Here is a 27,259-nt window from a genome sequence, read left to right on the forward strand (position 1 = left end):
CTCCCTGCTCAGTGGGGAGCCTGCTTCTCCCTCTCCCTCTGCCTGCCACTCCCGCTGCTTGCTCTCTCTCTCTCTGGCAAATAAATAAAATCTTAAAAAAGTAAAATGTAAAACATATATAGAACAAAAGTCAGTACACATAAAGTGAAAAAACAATGCGCAGACTGAGAGAAGATATTTTCTAGGCATATAACTGACTACATCAACAGGATCCCCACTCTCTTGCTTCCATTGGGTTTATCAGTGAAGAGCCCAATAGACCAGAGGCAGGCAAATATTATGAAGCCAGTGCATCTATTCTTCCAGTATCCATGGATGTCTCCGTAACTGTCTATGACTCTCAACCAAAGACCACAGCCCCTAAAGAGCCCTCTCCACATAGCCTCACTGTCCCCAGGTTCCTTCTCTGTCCCATCAGCCTAGGGGTACAATACCCCCCATATTAGGAGCCCTTATGGTTTCCCTAATCCCTGTCCACACTTTTATTATACTCGCTTCTAATTGCTCAACTTAAATTTGCCATCTGCTCTCTTCCTGGACACTGACTGGTATATCTAGTACAAATTCTGCTTTTAACCTATTAGGCAAGTTACTTAACCTGTCTGGCTCCAGTTACTTCATCTAGAAATGGTCCTATCATGGGAATTAATTTAAATGATCTACATAAGCTCCTCAGTGCAGTTTTCAGCATGATGAGCAGTCAGTAAATTGTTACTGTTATTATCATGATGGTGGTGGTATTTATTATTGTTTCTAATATTTCTTCTTTGCTACCTAATGATCTGAGTATCAACTAACCACAGCTGGGCAAAAACACCAAAGCAGAACCTACAGAGGATAGCTAAAATGTAATTTGCTATCAGGCTTAGAGAATGTCTCAGGATTTTCCTAAAGTCACTGTTGTACTAATAAATGGGACGCACTCTTTATCAAGTGGAATTACAGAGAGTTGTCTTCTGTCCACCTGTGATGAGTGGGCCAGTCCAGTTTATCGCCTGTCTTCATTATCTGCAAGACCAGTCGGTACCAGTCACCCACATTCCACAGACACCTGCAGGTATGTCAGCTACAGCAGTCAGTGATGCTCTTGCCATGCAGGTCTCCATACACAGCAGCCAACGCAAACCGGTGGGGGAGGCTGGCCAGCACCCACTCATGCACCTGTGTGCACCTGTCCCAGCCACAGACCTCATGAGTCAGTTCCACCAATCAATTACCATGAAGGTCCTTACATACGAAAAGACATTCAGGACCAGGCAGATCGTCTCCATTTCAATTCAATTTTATATACATATTTGAAAAATACTACAAGTTACAACACAGAATAAATGCTTTAATTGGTATGACGTACTGAACTATTTAAAGAAAATTATACAATGGAAAATGTGGGAAAACAGCATAGTTAACACTTAGTTACCTGTCTCATGGAGGGGGATGGGGAATTTTAAACTGTAGGTATTTGTAAATCATGTATATCTGTCTCACTTTATCTTTATAGGTGATTTATTCTCCCCCCCCCAATATATTTTCACAGGGTCTAAGACCTGTAAGAGTGTTAGAGCCATAGAACATGTGAGGGATGAGGAAAGGGACCTTTCTAGGGTGATGGACAGGATCTGTATTCTGATCAGAATGCTGGCTACATGGGTCTATACATTTGTCAAAACTCAGACCTGCACACTTAAGATCTGAGCATTTCTCCGTAGGTACTAACTCAGTTTTAATTGACATTACAGGAACATGTAGAGGAATAAAAAAGTTAGAACACAAATTCTAAAAGGTTACACTTGAAGGTATATCCTACCAGTTTCTTTATGATGGAATAAAATCTCGAAGTTTGATAAATAGCTGAAGGTGAGAGGAGGTGACTCAGAGAGCTCAGAGTGGCAAAGGGAGTCAACTGAAGATTAGGCCTTTGCTGGGAGTATACCGCCTACATAATTCCAGGGTCAACGCCTCAATTATCCGTGCTCATTCAGAGTGGAGTTGACCCGATGACACCCTATGCTTTCTGGAAAAGGCTTCAATCCCTAAAGGATCCCAATTTTTCATGAGCATGTGCTCAAAAGCCTCTAGGGTTACCCCTGAGGGCCCAAACATAATTCGATTTATTCCTAGGTGGCTGGACAGGAAAACTATAAATTATTGACTGACCGATCCTCAGGGTTCTTCAACATTTTAATCAACAGTTTGGGTGAGGGCATAGAAGATGCATTTACCCAGTGTTCAGAAGCCACACACAGGGGTGAGACCACCAGTTAAGATGGGCTACAGGCTCATAATTCACATTACCTAAACAGGAACATTGGGCCTAAGCCAAAAAGTTAAACTAGAATAAATTAAAAAGTAAACTGCCATTCGGTCCAGAAGCCAATTGCCAAATCCAGGGTGGGAGTGGGGAATGATTTGACAGAAAAAAGCCCTATGGTTTTCAGTGATCACATGTGCATTTCTATGCCAATGGTGTGGTACAGTTGGTGAAAAATTGAACACATTGACAGACAAGTCCACTAAACTCAATGCTGCTTATCTCCTTTGGTTACAGGTGCTGCATTTTAAGAGTGACATTGACAAACTGGAGTGTCTGCCAGAGAGGGGGATCAGGTAGAAGTAGACACCTCATTCTACCACAAACATTTCAGGAAATGCATTGTTCAGGCTGAAAAAGAGTAAAGAGGTACAAGTTAGGTGACTAACTGTCTTGGTTTGCCTGGGACTTAGGGGAGTTTTCAGACACACAACTTTAGGTTAAGACCTGTGCAGACTCTCTGCCTGGCTTGCAGATGGTCACCTTCTCACTGTGTCCTCACATGGTGGGGAGAAGGAGCATGCTCTGGTCTGTCTTCTGCTTATAAAGACACCATTCCATCAAGGAGAATAGTGTCCCCCTCATAACCTCATCTAAACCTGATTATCTCCCAAACGCTCCACCTCCAAACATCATCACATTGGGGGTTAAGTCTTCAACATATGATTGGGGGTTGGGGAGGGACAGAAACATCAGTCCATAACTGAGAGATATAAGCTATAGGATCCAGGGTCATGAACCTCGAGACCCAACTCCAGACACTTTTAAAATTTTATTTTTTTTAATTTAAATTCAATTAATTAACATACAATATATTATTGGTTTCAGAGGTAGAGGTCAGCGATTCATCAGTCTTATATAATACCCAGTGCTCCTTACATCACATGCTTTACTAATGTCCGTCACCCAGTTACCCCATCCCCCCTCCCCTCCAGCAACCTTCAGTTTGTTTCCTATGATTAAGGGTCTCTTATGGTTTGTCTCCCTCTCAGATTCTGTCTTATTTTTTTCCTCTCTTCCCCTATGATCTTCTGTTTTGTTTCTTAAATTGCACATGAGGGAGATCATACGATAATTGTCTTTCTCTGGGAAGCCAAACCCTTTAAAAGCCATTCCCAGAAGCCATGTGTGGAAACTCCTTAGATATCATTGGCCAGCATCAGGTCACACAGCTACCCCAGCTGCAAGGCCACCGGTGCAGTATTTAGTGGACACACTGCCACCCTGAACAACACTGGGGCTCAGTTAGTAAGGAAGAAAAGGAGAAGGGATATTGGGTAGGCAGAGAGCACTGTAACCCCCTCCCCCACCAGCTACCTCCTTTGGGCTATACATTCGTCACCTTCCCACCTCACTTCTCCTTGGGAAACTGGAAAACCACCAGACCTAATGGCACAGCCTGAGCGTGCAGCCCCAAACAGGAGGGCACAAGGACATTAAGAAGAGAATGAGTGCAGGCTGCAGTGCTGTGTCCTGGCAAGGAGCTCTGTGACTCCCAGAGCAGAGGTGGTCACAGTTAACACTAGCCCCTGGAGAGTTTCCTTTCAGAAAAATAGCACAGTTGGATATGGAAAAAAGGATTGGGTAAGTCTTTTTTCTTTTCCTCAAGACTTTGGTGGAATTGGCATAGCTATTAAAAAGAATGTTCTACCAGGACCCTCTGTTCAAAAAACAAAAACAAAACGACTGAAGAGTGAGTCAAGAGGAAGCAGCCTTGTGCAGAGTGGGTAATATTACATGGCTCGTGTTATGATTAAGAAATGCAAAAGAAAATGCGAAAGAGCTAGTCCTGGTTGGATGATTCACAGTTCTGGCTCTCTTGCTCGCTGTCTGCCCATGCCTGGAAGGTGCCAACGGGTGTACCTACATTAACCGGGGTGACTTCTGGCACCCCTCATGCAGACACCCAGAGATGAGAAGTAGACGAAGGTCATTCTCCATTATGCCGGCTGCAACTTCCTCCAGCACTGGCATTTGAAGTCTGATACCAGCAGCATCCACATCCCCTCGGAACTGGTCAGAAACGCAAAGCCTCAAGCCCATCCCAGACCTCCTGGGATTCTGAGACACACACAGATTTCAGAACACTAACCTAAGCCATTGTCCAATAGCAGGGACGTATTCAGTACGAGCAATCAGTCTATGCTTTTCTAACACATTTTGTAAGAGACTCATTAAAACCAGTAAAAAGTTAAATCTGGACTCTAAACTATCCAACCAATTCAGAGAGTTTAGGGTAGGGAGGAATGAGGGAAACTCTCTGCAGGCCTGTAATTAAATTTGTATTTCTTAATTTTTTTTATTCTAATCACAGCATCTCTTTATATCTGTCTTGCAAGTTATAGTAAGGAGTGATCTATTTACAAAAATTGATCTCATTGGAGTTTGGATAAAATGTACTGAAAAGTTTTGCATCTTCCTGTCATTGTTATAGCCTTACTTAGTGAGACAGGCCCCAATTTTAACGTATTATTATGGGCTGAATCATGTCCCCCAAAATTCATGTTGAAGTCCAACCCGTAGTACTTCTGACTATATTTGGAGATAAGACCTTGGAAGAGGTAATGAGGTAAAATGAAGTCATTAGTGTAGGCCCTAATCCAATACGACTGGTGTCCCAATAAAAAGAGGTGATTAGGACACAGGCACACACAGAGAGAAGACCATGTGGAGACACAAAGAAGGTGGCCATCTGCAAACCAAGGAGAGAGGCCTCAGATGAAACCAACCCTACCACTACCCTAATCTCAGACTTCTAGCCTCCGGATCTGTGAGAAAATGAACTTCTGCTGTTCAATCCGCCCAGTCTGTGGTAGTTTGCTATGGCAGCCCTAGCAGACGAATATGACGTACAAAAAGACTTATGACTAAGTCGGGCCTTGCCTGATAATTACTGTTGTGGTAGACATTTGTTGCTGTTCCAAATATTTCCAGCTTGCCAGTTCCTGGGGAACATAGTGTACTGCCCCACCCCCTGCAGAAGTTAGGCATGGTCACATGACATGCTTTGGCCAATGACGGGAACTTTAACAGCCTGAGCGCAACTCCCTCTTGCTCTGCTTTCCCCTCAGCCACAGCAAGGAGGCGTGCTCCTGAACAGGCTGTTCCCTCAGCCTGCTCCCTGGAACGAGTGATACAGGCACAGCCCCCAGCCAAACCTCAGCGTTAAGCCTTGTTCATTACTGCAGCATATTCTAACCTATCCTGACTGCTACACAGTTTACTCGCCATCTAAAACATGAGTCATCTCATTTACCAAATCCCAAACATCTGATTGTCTCATTTAATTCAGATAATAGGCATAAAAATTAAACTATGAATCTTTTTTTGGTTTGGATTTTTTAAAATCCAAAAATAGCTGAGAAATACACAAATAAAATGTAAACTAAATAAAAAAGAAGTACTGAAAAAATAAGATAAAATACCAGGTAATAAGTCCATCTACGATACCTGCATGCTGGTGAGAGAGAACAGGGCTTCCTGAAGAAGGTGGGACAATATCACTGAGACCAGTCCAAAGGAGGGACAATCCAGCAAGCCTCTCTTGCCTTGGGTAGGCACAGCTAAAGGAGAATATAACCACAGTGTTCCAAACTGGCTCTTCCTTCTGACTATCATCTAATTCACCCCAAACCCAGCCCCTTACACAGAGAAGACTGAAGCCAGTTACGAAGGCTGAGCTGGACTGGAACTCTTTCCTCCTGCTTCTCAGACCAGAGCCCTTTACACTCTGTGTACTTGTTGGTCCTTTAAGAATCAAAAGATAGAATTTCATATTAGCCCACACTAGCACCGCCTTATCCTAAAGTCTGATATTTCTGTTATTTACCAGTGAAGAGAAAATCATTGTTGCGCTAGCATTTATTTCCAAAAAACAATGTTCATACACTCTAACTCACTTTGCGCATTGTGCATTCTTTTCAGCCTAGGTGTGTGGGAACTTCTGGGAACCTCTAAGAACAAAATGCCTTTTTCTGGGCTTCCACTTCTCCCACCTTGTTCCTTTACCTCAGGTAGCCTTTGGCACCATCCCAGCCGGTCTCACTGCTGTCCTGTGTTCGACCCTCCCTACAATCCATTCATTCAGGCCATCCCTCCTGCCTGGAACAGTCCCCACCTTGATGTTCTCACGACTTGCTGACTCTTCTAACCCCACCACAGATGCAGGTTTTCTTGAATAACTGCCCAACCTGAAAATCCATGCACCGCATCAGTACAAGGAGCTCAGCCAGCTCTCTATGTATATAAGTCTAGGTGATTGTGTCGTCTACTAATCAGTCAGGTGATTTACTTATCAGTATTTTGTTCTCACTGTGAGATGCATGCCTTGTCATGTCTGTGGAAAGAATGGTGAGAAGGAAAAAAATACAATGTGGGTTTTATAACACATTGTCTTACTATCTAGGCTGCCCTATGTGGGCAGATGGAATCTTCTGTGGTATGAGGAATTGATTTTCTTTTGCCCTGATAACATACCCTATGAAGTTTGACTGGTGAACACTAGTGTCATAAACAGAGTTTCGTAAATCAACCAGTCCAGGGAGTTCATGGTATACAAAGATTAACAATTACTAGGGATTTTTCTCTGAAGAACAGAAAATTCTAAGTATTACTGCTGGCGGCAGGGGAGGGACTTTAAAATTTTTTTATTTCACTCTGAATAAATATAGCATCTTCTCAAGAAAGAATAAACTTTACAATTTCAAGCTTTACTTGAATATCCTTTGCTTGGAAAATTAAAACAGTCCCAACTTGTAATTTACTTTACATCACAGTTTATCAATCAAGCAGAATGTTAATTCATTCTTGGAATGGCAAATATCCTGTCTTAAGTGATGGATGGAAAAACAAAATGCCATGCCAGATTCGTCAGAACATGTGTAATTGATCTATAAAGATGTTGCATTTCTAACTAGCATGACATGCCAAAAATGAGGGCTTACTTTGGAAAAATGCAAAATCCAATACATCGGGTACTAACCATGTTCATTACATTTTAAAAAACATCTGTTGGCAATTGTGTATCAAAATGGGCTTGTCAAATCTTTGCAAGAGAAGAAATTTTTGTCAAAGCCACACCAGCTAAATTACTTTCAGTTTTAACTGTGAACACATGGTGGATTTTAAAAGAATTGTTTCATTCTCACAGGTAAGTGGACAGAGAATTGGGTAACGGTTCTATTTATCTGCTCAAATGTAGCAATGACTCCGAATTGAGAGTAGTCAAGCAAATAGGTTGTCCCCACCCGCTCTGTCCCTTAGCTAACAACCAGGGTTGTGATCACCAAACAATTTGAATATAGGAATCTTGATGCTTCTTATCTTCTTTAGAAGCCACCGGTCTCTTGATGTCAAAGCAGATGCTACTCATACAGTGTCCCAAGGCCCAAGCGATTGAGTTCCTTCGGGGGCCTGAAGTCCAACCAGGCTCCCTGAGATATAAAGAGAGATGCCCACACATCAGAACCAAGGCTGTATGAATTCCTCCATGCCCCTGAGAATAACCAGAATAAAATGAAGTTTCACTAGTGGTGACAGAGACAGCCCACTACTCTCCTCTAAAAAATCTTGTAATTTAGCACTGAAGATTGAGTGGCTCCTTCAGTATTCTTCTCTTGAAATAAAATAATCCCAACTGTTCTGACCACAAAGTTGTATTTTCTCACCCTTCTTTAGTTTTGTTGATGTAATCTAAACCCCTCCATCTTGAGTGCCTGCTTGTGGAATACACCAAACGGTGCTTGGAGAAAGGGTGGCCCACACCTGAGTGCCAACCCCTTTCCTGATCTTTGCTAGTAATGCAACCTTGGGCAAGTCCTGTAACCTCTCTCTGGCCTCCAGTTGACTCCTCTAGACTGTGCAGATTGGGAGATAATTCTGTTACAGCAAGCACGTAACGATATATCTGAAACACAGCTCCCCCAAATATTATTTTCCCTCTTTCCCCAAGTCATTGCTGTAGTGAAAAGTCAGTTGTCTCTAACCGTGCTAGTACGGCAATCATCAGCCCCGAGTGGCTATGTATATTTAAATCAATTAAAATGAAATACAATTAAAAATTCAGTTCTTCGATTGCACTAACCACATTTCAAAGTCAGTAGCTACATGTAACTAGTGCCTACCATATTAGACAACGCACATATAGAGCCATTTTCATTAGAAAATTCTATCAGATAGTGCTGGTTACCTTATCCACTTGGATTTTGAGGCTTCCAAACACATCCATGTCAGCCTCTAACTAAACTACGTCATGAGAAACCTTTCCTTGGTGACAGGGATAAATGTAACCACTCTATTTTCTATCACATCTCTTTTAGAAAGAGCCTGTCTCCACTTCTGCATCTCAAAGAATTCATTCTCACTGGTCAAGCTAGAAAGGCTCCCTTTTTAACCTCACAGATTCAGAAAACTATCACAGCCCAGACCTGCATTCTAGAGCCCTTGGCACTGCAGGTGCCCCTTGCTGTTTGTCTTGCTGTTGACAGGCTGGTGAGGTGTAGGTGTGATGCTCCAAGCCCTGGGTCTGGTTCCCATCTCTGGGGACTCGCTGCAGACAGCGTGAGCATCAGGTAGCTTATGGGCCCAATGTTGAGGACAATGAATTCCTCCATGAGTCCTAGGCACCTTTAAGGAAGAGATCAGGAAGCCAAATGTTCTAGGAAAACAGCTCACTCGTCCAGCAGGCCTTCTGTTCTTTGCATGACCAGCAAAGTGCCTTCCTCCTGGGGTTTTGGGACAGACGTTACAGGCCTGGAGACATAGCATGGAAAGTATATAGGTCTCCAGCGCTTAACTGAAACAAAAGCTCCAGTCACCTTACAGCATGCAAGACGCAGACCCAAGGAACCAGGTGAGTGACACTTTCTCCACAGGTGTTCCTGGTTCCAAGTCTCAGAGAAAAAGGATCATCTCAGTCACATCTGAGCTTTGGTTAATCAGGTTTCAGTAGTCAAGGGCTGATTATCTGTATTCTTCTCCCAATCCCACCTACCTTCACTTTCACCTGCCACGGAGACTAGAAAATGGATATACAGTCACATTTTCTTTTTTTTTCTTTTCTTTTTTAAAGATTTATTTATTTGACAGAGAGAGACAGCCAGTGAGAGAGGGAACACAGGCAGGGGGAGTGGGAGAGGAAGAAGGCTCCCAGCAGAGGAGCCTGATGTGGGGCTTGATCCCAGGATTCTGGGATCACCCCCTGAGCTGAAGGCAGACGCTTAATGACTGAGCCATTCAGGCACCCCTCGAGTCACATTTTCTGACTTGCTAATAGCTCTGATAAAAGGTTGGGTTAAGAAGGCTAAAAGTAATAGCTAAGATCTTATTTAATGGCCCAGCGGGTTTTAGTCCCTGCCATCCCTTCTCATCATTTGTCAAAAGAAATCCACAGCTGACTGCATTATTTTCAAGATTATATCTAATTTTTTAGGTTAACAGCTATAATAACAGCCATCACTCACATAGCCATTACTGTGTGCTTTACGTATGCATGGATATTAGCACATGCAAACCATTAGGAGGCACCAAGAAGAGCAGAGCAGTCCAGTAACACACTGGTGAAGCTGCTCTTCAAACCCTGCAGTCTGGCTCCGAGTCCACCCTCCCAGCTGCTGTACTACCAGCAAGAGATGATAGCAAAGAATCAAAGAACTGCAGTTAGAGTAAACTCCTCCCACCCCCAGCTCCCTCTTCGGAGGCAACCACTGTTCCCAGTTTCTGATTGTCCTTCCAGATGGTCTGTGCAAGCATCAGCATGTAGAAAGGAGTCGTGGTGTTACATCGTGTCTCACTCATGCATAAATTAGTTGTTTTTACCGGTTTTCTAATAACTGATATCATCTGTGCTTTCCAAACCCCATGGGGGTGCTTGCACTGGCGAGATAGGGATGAGGGGAGGGGAGAAAACTAAGTTATCAATAAAGAGTACTCCGGGCTTTACAAAATATTCCATCTACCGCAATGATTCCATTATCTCTGGATAGGACTCTGAGACCTGGCCCAGGTTCAAGTCTCTAAGGGATTCCTTCTTCTCCTGCAGGGTCCTTTTTCCCTCTCACTCCTCCTGACCTTGGTTTTCATAGAAAAGAGCCTGAGAGAGAAGCTGACAGTTGTCCAGCCTGGAAGCAATCACTTCTCCAGGCTCCCAGCCTGGCCTGACCCCTATGGCTGGCTAGATTCCACCAGCGTGGCTGGGAGTCCCTTCCCCACCTGGTTCAGCCCAAAGTTGTGGAACCTGCCAATATGATCTTCTCCAGGTGGGGGGCAGCTGAGGTATTCCCAGACTGTGTTTCCCGGTGCTGGCACAAGCAGACCCCCTCCACACACACGGGGAAGCCTTATATCTCCGGTTCCTGCTAGTAGTAGTTGCCTCGGCAGGGCATTAGGAATTTTTCAACTGGTATAACAAAATCATGCTCAAGTTGGCTTAAAGAATGAATGTGGTTTATTAGTTCTTAAAACTGCCAAGTCTAGAGATAGGGCCGGCTTCAGGTGGGTCCTGAAGTCAAGCCAAGGACTTGATTTCTTTCCGTGCCTCATTTCTACCTTCCACCGAGCTGGCTTCATCCTGATGCCCACTTTCCAGAGGGTGGCATGACGGCACCATCAGTTTCGGGGCTACAGGCTTCCTCTCAAAGGCGCAGCAAGGGGGAGGAGAGAGCTCATTCTCTAGAGGAGCAAGAGTTTCTCTCCGAGACCTCACGAACAACTCCTGATTCACTCACCCGAGTAAGGTCCCGAGCCTACACCTGAACCTCCCTCCCCCCACAATGACCAGGGGGTGGAGGGTCCTGCTGACCACTACAGCCTCCTCTCCAGCCCCAGCCCTCAGGCGACCTGTGCCACTCCCAACGTCATTGTGCCACAGGTAGCCCCATCAAATGAAACCCAAAGGATTTCGAAATCGAAGCAACGGCAGAGAGCAGCCGGGTCCCCGACTGGGCTGGGGGCGCGGAGCAGAGCGGCGGCGGGCAGGTTGCGCTCCCTCGGGGGAGGAGTTTCCACTGCCCCCTCGTCCCCCTGCCAGCGCGGCCCGGGCCAGACACCCCCGGCCGGCCCCGTGCCGCGAAGGCGCCGTCGCGTCCGGGCTTCGAGCCGGAGCAGCTGGGGCCCAGGCGGAGTGGGGCGGGGCGGAGGGGCCCGGGGCTGGAGGCCGCGCTGAGAGGGCGCGGCCGAGCGAGGACTCGGGCTCCCCGCAGCGGGCCGCCCCGGGGGCGGAGGGGAGTGGCCCACCGCGGCCTTATTTCCTCGAGCGCCGGCGCGGCCCTCCCGGAGCCCCGTCCGTCGAACGCCGCGCCTACCCGCCCGCGTCCATGCCGCCCCGCCGGCAACCGCAGCCCACGTCTGGGCCCGAGGGCCCTCGCCCCGCCGTCCTGCTGCTCGCGCCGCTGCTGTTGTTCGCCCTCCAAGGGGTGGCGGCGGCGCCCGCGGCGGCCGGGGGGCGCGAGGACTCCCCGGGGCTCCAGGACGCGGAGCTCCCGCGCGGACTCCTGCAGCAGGCGGCGCGCGCGGCGCTGCACTTCTTCAACTTCCGCGCGGGCTCGCCGAGCGCCCTGCGAGTGCTGGCCGCCGTGCTGGAGGGCCGCGCCACGGTGAGTGCCTGAGGGACGCGGCCGCGCCCCGCGTGGGCAGCGACACCTGTGTGCGCGCGCGCCCGCCCCGCGGCAGGTCCGAGGCCGGGTGTGTGAGCAGTGCGACATTGGGGGAGGTCGGGCTGGTGCCACGGCGCCTCCGAAGTGGTCAGGCGGTGTAGGGGACCGTGGTTGCTCAGAGTCCCCAGAAAGCTGGCTGGCTCTTTCGGCTTTTATGAGGCGACAGATTTTTCACAGGGCAGCTTCCATTCCTGGGAAAGAGGTGCATGGGGAAACTGAGGAACAGGCCCCCAAAGCGAGGCTTGATCTTGTCTGGCGGTATCCAGAGGTGCTTTGCCAAAGGGGTGGTCACCACGGCTCCAGCAGAAGTGCTGGGTGGGATTTCTGAAATCCGTGCCAGTTCCCCTGCGGACCGTGGACGGACTGTGTCTTACCAGCAGGCGACCCTGCAAGGGCTTCCGGATAATGTGGTTGGAATTCGTGAGTTGGCGGGAGGGTGCGGGGGTGGGGGGGAACCTTCCCAATACCGGCGTCTATTTTAATGGGAGTGGACCAGGGCTGTTTTCCATGTGAATGGAATGAATGAGAATTTGGCAGCTCCTGACTCGGTCGCTGATTTCCAGGCACCGGCTGTAGGAACCTCATTTTGTTGTGTCTGTGGAGCTACGTTACTTGTTTCGTCAAACAGAGGAATGCACGGTTACAGAGCTCCGCTCTGTCCCGAAAGTAGCGATGCTCTTTCCAGTAATCCCCAAATATTCCACAGAGCCTGCAGACTCAGCCTCAAAAAATCTAGAATTAAGTGTAGAGTGTAAGTAGGGAGAGTTTTAAAGAGGGGCAGTAGGATTTTTAAGATTGTTCTAGACTTGCTGACAGATACAGGGGTGGGGAAGGCCTTTTGGAAACCTAGGCTTTGTTCCTCAAAGACTTAATCTGTACTTAAGGTGGTTACATCTATTGACTGAGGAAATCAATTTTTTCCTAGAAAAAGGCAACCAACTTTTCTTACCTTTTTTTTAACAATCCTTGCTGTCTCAGGGAGAAAAGTTTTACTAGGGCAACAGAGAAGTGCAAGAAACAGAGCTTGAGAACTTTCTAGTAAAGTTGGAGAGTAGTCACCTCCCAGAGCCCAAAGAGAGCATCCATGAAGATTTGCTCCCTGGTTATCATTGAGGAGGATTCCCTACAGCAAACTCAGTTTTCAAGTTCCAGAAATTCTTTTCTTCCTTCCAAGACCATAAAAAACTAAATAATACTACTTCGCTTTTTTATGCATTTAGTCATCCCCTTGAAAGAAAGTTAAATACTTGGCATCTTTCACAAAATAACTAAGCTCTCGAAACCCAAGTGAGTTAAGTAGAAATTCCCTGTCTCTTCCACAAGGGGCTCAGTTAGTGTTTTTCATCTGTAATGGTATATATAATGTTCCTGAATTTTAAAGGAATTCTCCTTTTGACCAAAAACGGGTGGGACAATAAATCAGAGCAGATATGGGTGTGGGGGGAGGGCGTACTTAATAAGTAGGGGAATGCAGGGTATTGACCCTAAGAAAGGATAACTTCCTATGGTCATTTGGTTTACCTTTACATTTCTTCTGAAAATGGTTATACATGTTTCTAAATCAAGGAGCCAGGAAAGAGAGCTCAGTGACTTTCAGGGCCAAGAGTCTCTAGCGGCTAAAGTGGTTTCAGTTTTTCCCCAGGAATTCAGTGAAATTTTTTCTCCATTCCTCTACCACCTTCAAACATCACCGCTAAATGGAGGCTCACCCTCAAGGGTGATTGGGGCAGCCTGGGGCAAGGTGTGTCTTAATTTGTGGCCGTGGCCTGCCAGGATCCTTGGGGTGGCAGAAGCCTAGCAGGGGTCCCCTGAGATTGAGTGCTGTTTCCTACTTTGGAGCTGCCATGGGCTGCCTTTCCAGAATGAGGGGGACCAGTCAGTGTGGTGGTGTAGGAAACCCGGATTCCAGCTCCTGCTTTGCCTCTAGGGAGCCACACAACCTGAAGAAGAAAGATCATGTCTTTTCTGATTATTTCCTCATTTGGAGTGTAAATAATCCATGTTCTGCCAACCACACTAGGTGTCCTTAAGAGTGCTAAAAGAGGATATAAGTACCAGTTGTAAAATATAAAAAAATGTGAGTTACCATTATACTGTCTGAGGGGTGATCCATTTATCCATGAGTTATTTCTTGAGCACTTACTATGTGCCTGGAACTGGTTAGATATTATGGCCCTAATTCAGATTGGGGTGGGATCATAGGGTAAGCCTCTTTGAGATTCATTCAGTTTCAAAGCAGTCTCTTGGCTACCTGAATGAGGAGCACAGACCTCACCTGCAGGGAGCTTTCCGTGTAGTGGCTTAAGAAATTTCTGCTCTGCTTACAAGAAGTCGTAGTATGGACAAGAAGTGAAAAATGATACATCCCCCAAATGGGTCTGCATACTTTATTAAATCAGTGCATTTGCAGAGTGAGTGCTCAGTTGCTACACAATGTCTGTCACTCTTCCAGGACTGCCCCTAGGGTGAGCAGGTGGCTGGGTGTGGGTGAAAAGTATAGCTCATAGGGAGCCCTCTTCACCCTAAGGGTCCATGCACCCCTTTGTAAGATGAGAGGCTGGAGCCAAGTCAGGGGTTTTCAAAGTAATGGCCCACTAGTGGGTTAGGAAATCAAGTTAGTAGGTTGCAGATGTTTTGTGGTTTGTTGGTTTATTTTTAACAAAATTGGTTGGAATACAAACTATTAGAGTGTGTTGCAAAAGTAAGAGTAAATGGTACCTAAAATGTGTTTCAAATATATATTTATGAACTAGTTCGCTATGAAGAATTCAGTTCTTGCTGTGGGTTTCAACTAAAAGGATTTTGAAAACCAGTGAAGCAAGTGATTTTTAAGACCTCTTCAGCCCTGATTGATTTTAAGTGATTTCCTAGTTGTGCACAACCTCTCATTTTAGAAACACTATCGCCCTCTTGTGGTGAAATCCAGTAATAGCTGTGGTAGTAAATCTAGCCAAGTTTTGAGAAATCCGTGCCAGAGGCTGAAAGAGCCAAGTGAGCATTCTGTTTTGTTTTGTTTACTAAATTATAGGAAGAGATCGCAGACCACAGCTCATGTTCCCTCACTGTCCTACCTGGTGCCATCTTTTTTCTGGCTTTACCCTCCACATAGGATGTGGCACAGCGTCATGGCCCACAGTGCGGAGTGGTGGGAGATGTTGGGTGGCGCTGATACCCAGGGTATCCTGGATCAGCTCCACTCCCAATTCCCTCCTCCCATACGAGGCTGCCCTTTACACTGAGACAAGTCTTAGCAAGCCCTGAGCCCACTGCCCCTAGCAGATGACGAGAGGCCAGCCCTTCCCCTGACATTTAGAGGTCTTTGTGTGATGTACTTCATGAGAAACGCAACCCACTCAGGAATCAGCTCTTGTTTGGGAATTGTCACTTAAGGTGAATGCCAGCTGCACTTCTTGGCTCCTGTGTTTGGAGGAGGGAGGTTATGTCCGTACCTCAAAATACTTCAATTTAAATGAAAATCAATAAATTGTAAATGTATCCCCTGTTTTGGGGCATAGGGCCATGGCCATTTCATTGTCCCCCCTTACAGTTTTTCTAGCAAGAAAACTCAGCTGTTATGGATCATCTGTGATTTCCATTTTGGCTTACTTACAGTGCAGGGAGCACTTGCAAAGAATACCTCCTCTACTTTCACCCTTTTTTCTTCCTTCTTGCTCAATCTTGACTCATCCACATGCAATTCAACAGCAAGAGTTTTAGAGAATTTCTTCTACAAATTTAACTTGAATTTTGTGGACATACTTTTTTTTTTCTCTCTCATTCTTCACAGTTTATGTGACAGTTTGCATGCAGTTAGGTAATAGGTACCCCTGGCAGGAGCGAGTTTGGGAGGAAAACCATGGACTTCTGGCAAGCATCAGGCCACCACTGGGGCAGACAGGCTGGACTACTGTGGGCACCCGCCTACGTGTCTGACAGTGGAACGGAGCCTGTCTGCTGAGCCACAAGCATTTAGGAGAGCACTTACTCTATTAAGAAAAACGGTCTTCCTCTATCACTTTCCAATCTTTGCTTTCACTCAGGGGAGCCTTCTAGCTGCTTTTACAGTCATCACAGAAGAACAGGGGTGGGATTTGCAAGATGAACATGGTATTTCTCTCTGTGCCCTCACGCTGCCCTGGGGATGGAACCTAATAGTCCTGAGAGCGCAAAACAGAGATTCCCTCCTTCGCAGGCATTGCTCCTGCTGAAAAGGCACAGGTGCACCCAAGGTCTCTGCCCAGCCTCCCACCACAGCACCCATCTGGTCTGTAGGCTCTGATTGCAGAGTCTGGGTCTAGCACGGGATGGGAAAAGGCCACCTGGCCCTGATGATAAATTTAGGCCTTGGCTTCGTGGCACCTAGCCCCAGTCACCCAAGCCAGCTGCACCCAGACGAGCTAGTAAGTAGGAATGCTTTGGATCTCCTTGTAATAAATTGTTTTGAACCACAAACTTTTTTTTTTTTTAAACCAGTCCACAACCCTTTTCCACTTGACTTGCCACATGTGGTGTCCTAGCCAGGGACGTGTGTGATCACAGATTATGAGCAGTGGCCCCATATAAAGCTCCCTGGTGGTGGTGGGTCATGAACCTAACCACCAGGAGTCTGGCTTAGTGGCACACGCTTCCTTGAAACACCTAGGTGGCTCTGCTAGAGATAGAATATAAATACCGAACCCTAAAATGGCTGATTAATGAGGCATGGAATGTTAAATACACACAATATCTCCCGAATCCGACCTGGCCTTTGATCGCCGTGTATGGACAGTGAGTCACCCTACAGATTTATCCTCACATATGCAGGCTTTGCGCTGATGCCTTGGTTGGAGAGGTTTTTCAGAGCTGGTCGCACAGGACTGGTTGGGGATAGGAGCCATAGCAAGTCTCCACTCTAGGTTAATTCTGTTCAGCCTGTCTCTACCCCGTAAAGTCAAGTTATCAAAGGGGGTCTTGTACCGTCGCTGTATGTAGGATGTATATAAAACCACAATGGTCCCCAAAGGACCTGCCCACACAGAACACATTAAGAATTGCCAACATCTGTAATTAGATTCACTGCTGTAACAAATTACCACACACTTTATAGGTTAAAAGACCCCACAGGTTTATTCTCTTATTCTCTTGGTCAGAAGTCCAAGCGAGTCTAGAGCAAGGTGGTGGAAGGGCTGTATTGCTTCCAGAGTCTGTAGGGGAGGATCCATTTCCTTGCCTTCTCCAGTTCCTGGGCTCAGGTTTCCATCTTCCGTCGTCCAAGCCAGCAGCACAGCAGCTCCTGAATGCGGCACCACTGTCTCCTCCGCAGAAGGGCTCTCGTCAACACACCGATTCAGCCCACCTGGGTAATGCGGGCTTCTGCCAGTCTCAGGATCCTTAACTCGAGGGCCCTCAGGCCGCACACGGGTGACGTTCCCTTTGCCATGTCAGGTAACATAGTTCCAGGAATTAGGACTTGGGCACCTTTGAGGGCTATTCACCGGCCTCAAAGGTGAATAGCCCTCACCCAGTTTCTGGGGTAGCTCTGGGTTCATGCAAGTACTTCCCACACCGCTGGATGGGTGACTGCACCCGAGAAATGGCAGCTCTTGCTCACACCTCTTGTCTGGCTGATCTCTGCAGCCTGGGCGATCTCCTCACCTCCAAACACGTCGCCCTCCGCACCCCGGCCTGGTACTCGACTGGGGGCTGCCTTGTGCTGGCCCTTCCACAAGACTGTGTTGCTGTGCTGGGAAAGCCCTCAGACCTCTTTGTTCCACCTTTCCTCTGACGGCGGGCCCTGTAAGGAACAAGTATTAAATATTCGTTCAGTGAAAATAAAGGTAGCTGGAAGGGTGCTGGCACCATGGGGCATCCGGAACACGAGCTGGGCCAGGCCCAGCCCTTGCAGAGGAATGAGGGAGACCCCGTACCGAGTACCCGTCTTACAACCAGCCTTTTCCAGTTAGCACCCCCTGAGCTAGAGGGGAGGCAGAGGGCAACACTGCCTCTGGCCATGTCCACTTTAGCTTCTTTCCCAGGGTCAGGAACTTGGAGCCAGAGTTGGCTAACCAGTGCTCTGTGTCTTTCCACCGGCGAAGGTCTCCTTGGACCCCACGGGATGGGGCCTGAAGGTTGCGGACTTTGGCTCCATAGACTGTTTGCTTTATCTGGCATTGCCTAAGAGAGGGAAAATGCAATAAGATAATTCCCGGGTATAATGTAATACCCTGGAGCTCTCTGTCCAGAACATAAGAACACAGCAATTTTTATCCACAAATGACTCGTTTACTTCTCTGCCACTGAGCCTGACTCATAAAGCTAACCTTACAAAATGAAGAAGTTTGCTTTTACTGAAATGGCATGACATTTATGTTTTCCTACCAAATGTGAAGGCTGGAGGGGACATTTGGAAGCAGAGTCTGTCAGGCCAGTGGGGCCCAGTGTGTGTGGGAAGGGAGATTAGAATCACCTGGAACTTGATGACAGCCGGAGTTAGTGGTCCCCACCCCCCATCCCCTCAGCCTGAAAGCATGACGCTGAAAGTTGTCACCAGCTCTAAGGCAACACGAAGGGACTGTGCTGAGCAACCACCCCCAGAGAGGGGAAAAGCAAGGACAGCGTTTCCCCGAGAGCACAGGCTTTTCTTTCTGTAGATTAGCTTTTGGCAGAATCGTGTCTTTGGAAACCTAGAGGCACAGCATTGTCAGGGCCTCCCTGCGGCAGCCGAGGGCAAAGGCTTCTTGGGGACACCGTTCCTGCTCTTTCGTCGGCTCCAAGTTTTTGAGTGAGTGTAAAGGGGGTGTTAGGTTTCTAAAATGAAATAAATACCTATTCTCTATTCCTCATTAAGGTCCTCAGGTTTATTTGCAATATTCACAATTTCCAATATTTCAGTGACTTGACTTTAAACAAATAAACGTTGTATCTAATATAAATATAGTCCAGACATGTGCTGGAAGAAAAATCTTTGATCTGTTGGCATGAAAACAACCCTTTCTGTTTTATAGTAAACAGCTTTTTACTGAAAATAAGCCATGACTTTGTAGAGTCGCTATTAGAATGGGCAGTTTTAACTTCCTTTTTAAAATTTATTTTTAATTTTTAGAAGATTTTATTCATTTTTTTAGAAAGAGCATGCATGAGCGGTGTGTGTGGCATAGAGAGCGAGAGAGAGACAGCGAGAGAATCCTCAAGCAGACTCCCCCTGAGCGTAGAGCCCAATGGGGGGCTGGATCCCACGACCCTGAGATCATGATGTGAGCCGAAACCAAGAGTCGGATGTTCAACTGACTGAGCACCCAGGTGCCCCCGTTTTAACTTCTTGATGCACACATAAATGCCTGTACGTGGCAAAGTAGCCTCCATGTAATAGGAAGCAAGGAGCGAATTTTCTTCAACATTTTGTGTATTTGAACTGCGTCAGTCCAGAGCGCCGCCTTCAGTGTTCCTGCTTGCAGAAGAGCACACCCTCTGTCGTCACGGAGTTGACTGAGTGCACTCCCTGAAGCACAGGGTAGGCCTGCCATCTTAACCTTCTAAGGCCCGCGACCTAATTGCCAGAGACACTCTGCCACCCAGACTTTGAGTTACATTCCTCCGTTTAGTCCTCGTGAAAGCCTTGGGCCCTCAGAGTTGTCGTGCGCTCAGTGTGTCAGTCAGCTGTATTCTAGTGACCGTCACCGAGCTACTTGTCACTTCTACCCCTCCCTCAGAACTTCAGCGGTTCTACTCAGCTCCTCGAGAGCAGCTCTCAGATGGTGGTCCCCAGACCAGCAGCAGCAGAGCCACTTGGAACGCAATAAAATGCAGATTCCCAGGTTTGCAGACTCAGAGCTCTGGAGGTGAGGCCCACCGCGCTGTGTTTTAGCAGGCTGTCCCAGAGACTCTTGCAGCTGAAGTTGGAGAGCCACCACTCTAGAACAGTCTCTGTAAGAGACCTTCTCTAATCTGGCCCCAGTCCACCATCCTAACCTTCACTCCAAGTACATCCTTCCATTCACTTGCCAACCTCCCAATCCGGCTGCTCGCCTGCATGCCGGGACTCACACTCTCTTGCTTGTGCTGGGTGCCTCTCCCTTTCTCTCAGCTTCCCTCCGCCCCAGTCCTCCCTGGCATTTCCTCACCTGCACTGGCTCATGCTCCCCTTTCTACCTTACCTGAAATAGCGCATCCAGGGCTCCTTACAAAATCTCAGATCGTCTTCACTTCCGTGCTGGTGGGGGTTGTGGTGCCATCAGCGATGATACACTGAGGTCCTAACCCATGCACCTGGGATTCTGACCTTCCCTGGAAATAGTCTCTGCAGATGTAACCAGGTTAAGACGAAGCCATACTGCATTAGATGGGCCCTAAGTCCAATGATTGATGCCCTTAGAGGAAGACCACATGAGAGAAAAATGCTGTTTAAAGACAGAGTTGAGGTTGAAACGCTGCAGCTGCAAGCCAAGGAAACGTCAAGGCCTGCCGGCCACCACCAGCAGCCAGGGAGAGGCAAGGAGGGATTCTCCCCAGAGTCCCAGAGGGGGCACAGCCCTGACGATACCTTGGTTTTGGACTTCCAGCCTGCAAGACTGAGAGAGTATCCATTTCTGTTAAGGCATGTGATTTGTGGTACTTTGTTACGCCTGCCCTAGGAAACGGATACACATGCCTGGCCTGGCCATCTCCTTCCAGAAGGTTTGGGTGGTCTTGCCTATAGGAACCACGGTTATAAGCACAGTCAGTCTCCCTCTGCTCCCTGTCCCCTCAAGCACACATTAAACAGCTTTCTTTCCACCGTCCCTTAGAGGTTGCTGGCTCTGTCTACACAGCTTCTGTTCCCTCTGAGGGCAGAGCAGCAGTCTGGGGCGAGGCTTTATTACTTACTAGCTCTGTGACTTTGGGCAGTTGACTCCATTTCTTCATCCTTAACATGGGGCAATGGTAGTATCTACCTGCAACAGCTCTGGGGACGTGCGAACACACAGGCACCGTGTAGAACCACGAGAAGCATGGAGTGAGAGCCCGTTGTAGGTATTCTGGCTTTATCACGTGTTCTTTCCCAGTGGCCAGCGGGATGCTTTACATGCAGGCATAAAATAAATGCTTGGTACTGATTTGGTAAGGATTTGAGGAGCATGTCTCTTACCCTCTCCCCCAAAATTGAGTGTACTGAGTTCAGTCTTCCTTTGTGCACTTTCCTTTATGCATTTCCTCAAACAGGACTTTAAAAGCAGCCTGTTACCCTGCCTACTGCAAGGGAAGCCCCAAATCAAAGTGCTGCTCGTTGCCCTAAGAGCCCGTTGGTTGTGAGGCTCGGCATATGCAAAGCGCACATGGGAGGGGGCTGCCTTTCTTAGCAGCCAGTGCGGGGGGGGGGGGGGGGGGGGGGGGACCAAGAAACCTGGAAAACAAAACACACACAGAAGCCAGATTAGAATATAATCCATGTCATTAGGGGTCCCTGATTATAAAGCATTTTGTTCTAGGCTACAGCCCATAAATCCTCTTTTATACATAATTAAAAAGAAATCTGTAGCAAAGAGCTCCTAATTCACCCCTGCAGGCTATACAGGCACACGGTCATTTGCTTTGTTTGCAGACTTTTCCTTTATATAAAGCGCCAATATTCTGGAAAATACGAGAACAGCATCCTGTACCTCTTGCTGTGTTTTAAGAAACGCATATGAGACTTCCTAATTTGTCTCCCATTTGGACAGTTTGGCAGTGGGGGGAGGAGGGTGAAAGGGTGTAGCACAGTGACCTGCTATTCCAGGAACAGTCCTTCCCTTCGGGAAGCCAGAACGGTTGCCACCTTTCCCAGAATTAGAGTAAGCTCTTTCAAGAAATATCTATTTAGTTTTTTGGTTTTTTTTTTTTAAATAGCTATGAATGGATGGCTTAGCTTTGCACCATGCAGCTGTAGCAAGCCAAGAGCCAGCTGCGGAGCGAGGACCACCCAACCTGGGGAGTTTGGCCTCATCCCGGGAACAGAACCTCTAGATTTGAAACCACGTCTCATTTGTTTAGCACACGCCTCAAAGCTAATCCCACTAACCGGGAGAAACAAAGACCTAAATCTGAGATATGGGGTGAGGACATCCATGCTCAGTTACTTTAGGCTTAACATTTTTAAATGACTTTTTATCTTTTTAAAAAGTGTGTTCATGTGCTCTTGGTCCCAGGTACACAGCTGAGGGAGGACCATGCCTCATTTCCAGGGCCATTTTTGTCTTTGGTCCAGGGAGGCTCCTTCTGGAATTTATTCTTTTATCCCCACTCACCCTACCCTCCCATGGGCCACCACTCAAAAAAGTCTGATGTGTTTTCATCTGTCAGTATTCTTATAAAAGATATTGTTGGGCTTGTGTGCAAATTTTTATTTAAACAATTTTTTATAAATGGTTTTATGCCATACATTTTTTGTTTCTGTTTTCACTCACAGAATTTAGGATCTATGTACATTGCTGTGTGTCATGGCGCCAGTTTGCTACCTGGCCCTCCGAATGGCTCTCTGGGGCCGGCACCCCCATTTTACCTGCCCACCCTCCAGGGACGGACACCAGGTTGCCTCCAGCTCCCACTACACATGTGGTGTCCCAAGGAGCACCCTCTTTTGAGTGGCCTGAACCAGCATCGCAGCTTCTCTGGGATAGGTACCCAGGGCTGGGTTTGTTAGCTTGCAGGGCACATGTAAGCTTGATGTGACCACGCAGCCAGACTGCTCTCAGTAAGCCAGTAAGCCCCCAAACCTGGCCCGCAGTTGCCCTAGCCACTTTCTAATTTATTGCCGGTCTAGTAGGTGTACAGTGATACCTCATGGCTTCTTCAATTTGCATTTCTCCGCTTCCTCATGAGTTCGAACCGGCCTTCAGAGCTCTGTTAGCACAATTCGGACCTGTGGAGTGCTCGAACAGTACCCCGCACAGACCCGCTAGGGCATCTGTTCTGTAAATACAAGCATCATTTAAATGATGGTTGGTGTAGTCATGTCCTAATATAAAACTTACATTCTCGTGGTTATTTCTGCCCTTGAATTGCATTCAGTGTTTATCTTCCACTGTGGCCTTCCTATCTGTCCACCGTATACTTCTCTCCATTGCCCCTGTTCCCGCCTTGGTTCATCCACGGCCCTCGGCTCGCCTCTTTCAGTCTCTGTGCCCTGCGTTCACTCTGGACACCTCCTCACTGCGGCTGCAGCTCTCCACGCTCCAGCCAGAGGGATCTTTTAAAAATCTCTCCTATCTATGGCTTCCTATTTCTCTTACCATAAAATCCTCACCACAGCCTGCGGGCGGCCCCTCCTTATCCTGGCTCCCGTCTCTCTGCCCTCTGGCCCCACTGGCAGCTCCTCGGGGACCTTCCTCCCCACTGTTCCTCCCCGTGGAATGATTTGCCTGCACCGCTGCCCCCCCCCCCCCCAAGTCCATTCCTTCTTAATCTTCACGGTTCCGTTTAGAGGTCACTTCCCTGATCCTGAGGCTGGATCAGTCCCCCAGTTATCCTTTCATAGCTCTTAAGTCGTCTACACTCAGATCGTCAGTTCCACGCGGATCTCTTTGAAGTCCTTGTCCCCCGCCCCCCAGCCGTGCCGAGGGCGCAGGCTACCACTGTCCTGCCGAGTTCCAGCATCTTGCACGGGCTCCGAGCGCAGCCAGTCCTGCAGTGGGGGTCGCACAGCCAGAGGGAAACACAACCCCTCAACGGCCGGGGGAGCCCGAGACGCGCTGCCCCAGCGGAGCCCTGAGCCCGGAGCGGACGCGGGCTGCTGCTGCTCCCCGGGCTTCTCGCAGGAGCACCGCGCCGCCGCCCACGGAGCCTGTGACTCACGAGGAAGAAGGCAGCCGCCTTTGTGGGAGAGAAAAGCTCCGCGTCTTGATAACTGATACAGTACAACCGAAAATACAAACCTCTTATTTTGGACAACATGTGGATGCTTTTAAGAGTGCCTGATTAAAATAAGGAAATCAAATCAGCAAGGAAAATAACTCTTCAAAAGGCCAGGCGCCATTCTGACTCAGCCCGCAGCCTTTGTTCATCGAGTTCTGTTTCTTTCCCTACGAAGAGAGTGCGTACTGAGACCGCATTTGCCTCTGTGTGTTTTCAAATATATCTCAAGTAGTTTATTTAAAATATGCACAGTCGTATCATGGATGAGGAAGACTTTTGTGAATCCTTGTCGATGGCAAAGAACCCCCCCCCCCCATGTATTATTGATATGAAGGTTGGTGGTCCTTGGATTCTTCTCTCTGTACACAGTAGGTCTTCCCTGGGGGGTTGCATCCAATTCCGTGGCTTCAACCACTCTACCTCCACTGAATCTCCTACAACATTCAGCTGCCTTTTGGACTTCTCTCCCTTGTTCCTGGGCATCAGGAACCTACCTACCTACCCACTCTGCTTCCTCCTTCTCTTCTTATGAATGGTCTCCCCACCCATCCTGCCCACCCCCAACACCAGCCAATGGGGGTACCTGACTCCTGTGTAGGAGGCCTATTCTCAGGGGGTCCTCGAAGTGGATGCAACAAAGGCCCTGCCTGCAGCAGGTGAGAGGGCCTCAGGGCTGGTGCAACAAGCGGGTCAAGGCTTAGAGCCTGCCGGCAAGCACAGGGGCTGCCTTCTGTGAGTACTAGTTCTTGGTGGGTGCCCGCGTGGTGCGGGAGTCACAGGCAGCAAGGCCGCCGTTCCTTGTGTTCCTTTAACTCGGGAAGCAAAGACCCCAAACTGGAGGAGTGTCAGAGACTGAGGCCGTGGAAAGTCTTATCCAGTGACTTCCACGCAGATCTCAAACCCGTTAACCACTCATTTGGGAGCTTCAGGCAGGAGTAAACCAAAGCAAAAGCAACCTTGACTCCGTGTTGCCATTCTTCCCTACCCTGGAACTTGGGCGGGACTCTAATTTCCAGCATAGTTCTTTCTCTCCCTCAGGTCTATAGATTTTACTAATGATAAAAATTGTGAACATACATTGAACTTTGACCCTGACCCTGTCTAAGCCCTTTTATGCCATATCTTATTCTTCACAACACCGTAAGTACTGTAGTTATGTTTACTGGGAACTCCCTCCCCTCTGAGTTCAGGATCAAGTTCCAAGTCCTCTTCATTTAAAAAAAAAAAAAAAAAAAAAGAGGCCTTCCATAACCTTGCACCAGTCACCCCACACAGCCTTTTTTCTAGCTTCATTGCCTCCCCTGAAATGCCAGCCCCTATACCCTATTCCCACACCCTTGCCCAGCCAGTCCGTGTTCCTCAAAGAACTAGTTCAGGCCTCCCGTGCGGTAGAAAGCCTCGTGCACTTAGCCCCTTGCCCACGTGCAGCTTTCAGCCACACAGATGAGCCTGCTATGTCTCTAGTGTCTCTAGTGCCTGTTGCCACAGTACAAGTGGGTTTCTGGTAAGGCTGGACTGGATGTTCCGGTTCTCTGTATCCCATCCCCCACCCCATGCTTGCCAGGGTAGGTGGCCAACAGTGATTGAGGGAGAAGTCAGACTTGTGTGTGTGAATTCTGTAAATTGAAATCTGTGTTTCAGCTTACCCCAGAGCTTTCTCAATATTAAAAATGAGTCCTAAGCAAACTGCCCTGCGCTGTGGTCTGGGTGCTCCCCTGCCCCCCCCCCCCAGTGACATCTATACATTCACATGTTTAAATATTCTTTACATAAATAATTGCCAGAGAATCCTATCCCTCCATTCTCCAGCTTTCCAGAATTGTTTAAGGATCTAAAATAGGAATGGATATTCGGCCTATTTAAAATAACTATCCTGTTTGGTTATTGTGTTCCTGGGCTAAGATTTAAAGAAAATCAGTGTTTCCAGAGTCCAACTTGATGGCAAATAGCATGAGTTCTTCTAAACAGTTGAAATTGCCTCAGAGATACGGCTTTGTGCGTCTAAAACTATGCGCTGGAGTCGCTGACAAGTTTAATAGGCTACACGTGCATTTCCAGAATTTAGAAATACATGCGCCGGTGAAAGCTGCCAGGGAGGGAGAGCCCGTACATTTGAGGATCTTCAGTGTCGGTGCTCCATCCTGTCCCAGACCCCCGGCCCCAGTGGCAGGTCCCCTCTGCCCACAGACTCTGGGGGTGGCTGCTTCCCTACTGTGTGTTGGAGCTGAAGCGTCCTCCCCAGGGCGTCCTCCTGGGCTGCCTTAGTGAAGGTAGCCACTTCTGCCCACCCCCCCTCCTTCATTTACCACCATCTGAAAAACCCATTATCTATAATGGGGTGCAGCGTTGCCGCCATCTTCCCTGTTGACCGTGAGCGGCATGAGGGCTCTCCCTGGCCGGCACCCTCCCAGATGTCCGGGCACCCGGGGCGGGGAGAGGCGCTCCCTCCCAGCCTGGCCTGCACACGTCGCTCTCACAAAGCCAACTGGCCCCTCAACACAACCATTTCCCCCTCGCAACCCCCTTTCGTGAGTAGGTGTCACACTAGCACCAGTGTATCACGATCAGACCGAAATTCGAGCTCTTTTCTCCTTGTGAAAAAGGACTGATTTTATTCCGGTATAAATGCTACGGTACCATTTGCATGCCATGCTATCCCAAGAGAGTGATTCTTGGATAGGAAGGTGTTAACAGAGCTTCTACGAGGCTAAGATTCCATTTCTATGTTTCAGGTTAATCCAAAGAAGGAATGTCAGGTTGACCTGGTGTTTACCACAGATCACTATAACCCAGAGGTAAGCTGCCATAATTGGTGAAGTATCCGATTAGCTACTCATGTGGATTTATTAAAAAAAAAAAAAAAAGGTGAAAATCTGAATATATAGCGACCTGGAGGTTAGCTCCTGGTTTGGTTTTTTTATGCTTTCTTTTCTGATCTCAAGAATTGAAGAACAGAGCTAACAGACTGAACTCCTTCAACTTCATGGCCTTATTGCATTTAAAACAGTCCCCAGAGCCACTGTCCCCTCCTTGCTTTGCCCCTGGGAGGGAATTTCACAGTCCCTTCGGTTCCGCTTCTAGCACCTCTGAATGCTCAGAATGACTCATTTGGGAAAATGTCAACCTGTTCCTCTTGCTGTCAGCTGTTGACACTTCCCGTTAGAGGCTGGCCTCGCACGAGGCCGATCCCGGGAGCGTCCACACAGAAGTATTCTGTAAAACACAGAGCGGTACCAGTGTGCCACAGGCATGATGAATGTCTCTGCAGTCCCGACCAAGCCAGGCCATGGTTTGCCAAGTTTCCTTTACCCGTTCTTAGGGAGAGAGTAAACAGAAGACTCATACACAAATTAGAGCCAGATGACCTGCCGTGGGCTAGGCTGGGAGTCAGCAACTGGAACATGGCTGGAGAGACCAGCCCAGATGCTCTCTGTGTGGTGCTGAGTCAAAGCAAGCA

General features: G+C 47.9%; 1 protein-coding gene across 1 annotated transcript in view; it reads left to right on the forward strand.

Moving 5' to 3' along the window:
- The first annotated feature begins 11,462 nt into the window (after positions 1-11,462).
- RARRES1 (retinoic acid receptor responder 1) overlaps positions 11,463-27,259 on the forward strand; it is a 48,480-nt gene continuing 32,683 nt past the window's right edge. Inside the window, exons 1-2 of the mRNA XM_026497377.4 lie at positions 11,463-11,898; positions 26,535-26,597. Of these exons, the coding sequence (XP_026353162.3) occupies positions 11,620-11,898; positions 26,535-26,597 (342 nt within the window). The 5' untranslated portion in view covers positions 11,463-11,619. The remainder of the gene's footprint in view (positions 11,899-26,534; positions 26,598-27,259) is intronic.

Source organism: Ursus arctos, unplaced genomic scaffold (assembly GCF_023065955.2).
Source record: "Ursus arctos isolate Adak ecotype North America unplaced genomic scaffold, UrsArc2.0 scaffold_20, whole genome shotgun sequence".
Taxonomy (NCBI): domain Eukaryota; kingdom Metazoa; phylum Chordata; class Mammalia; order Carnivora; family Ursidae; genus Ursus; species Ursus arctos.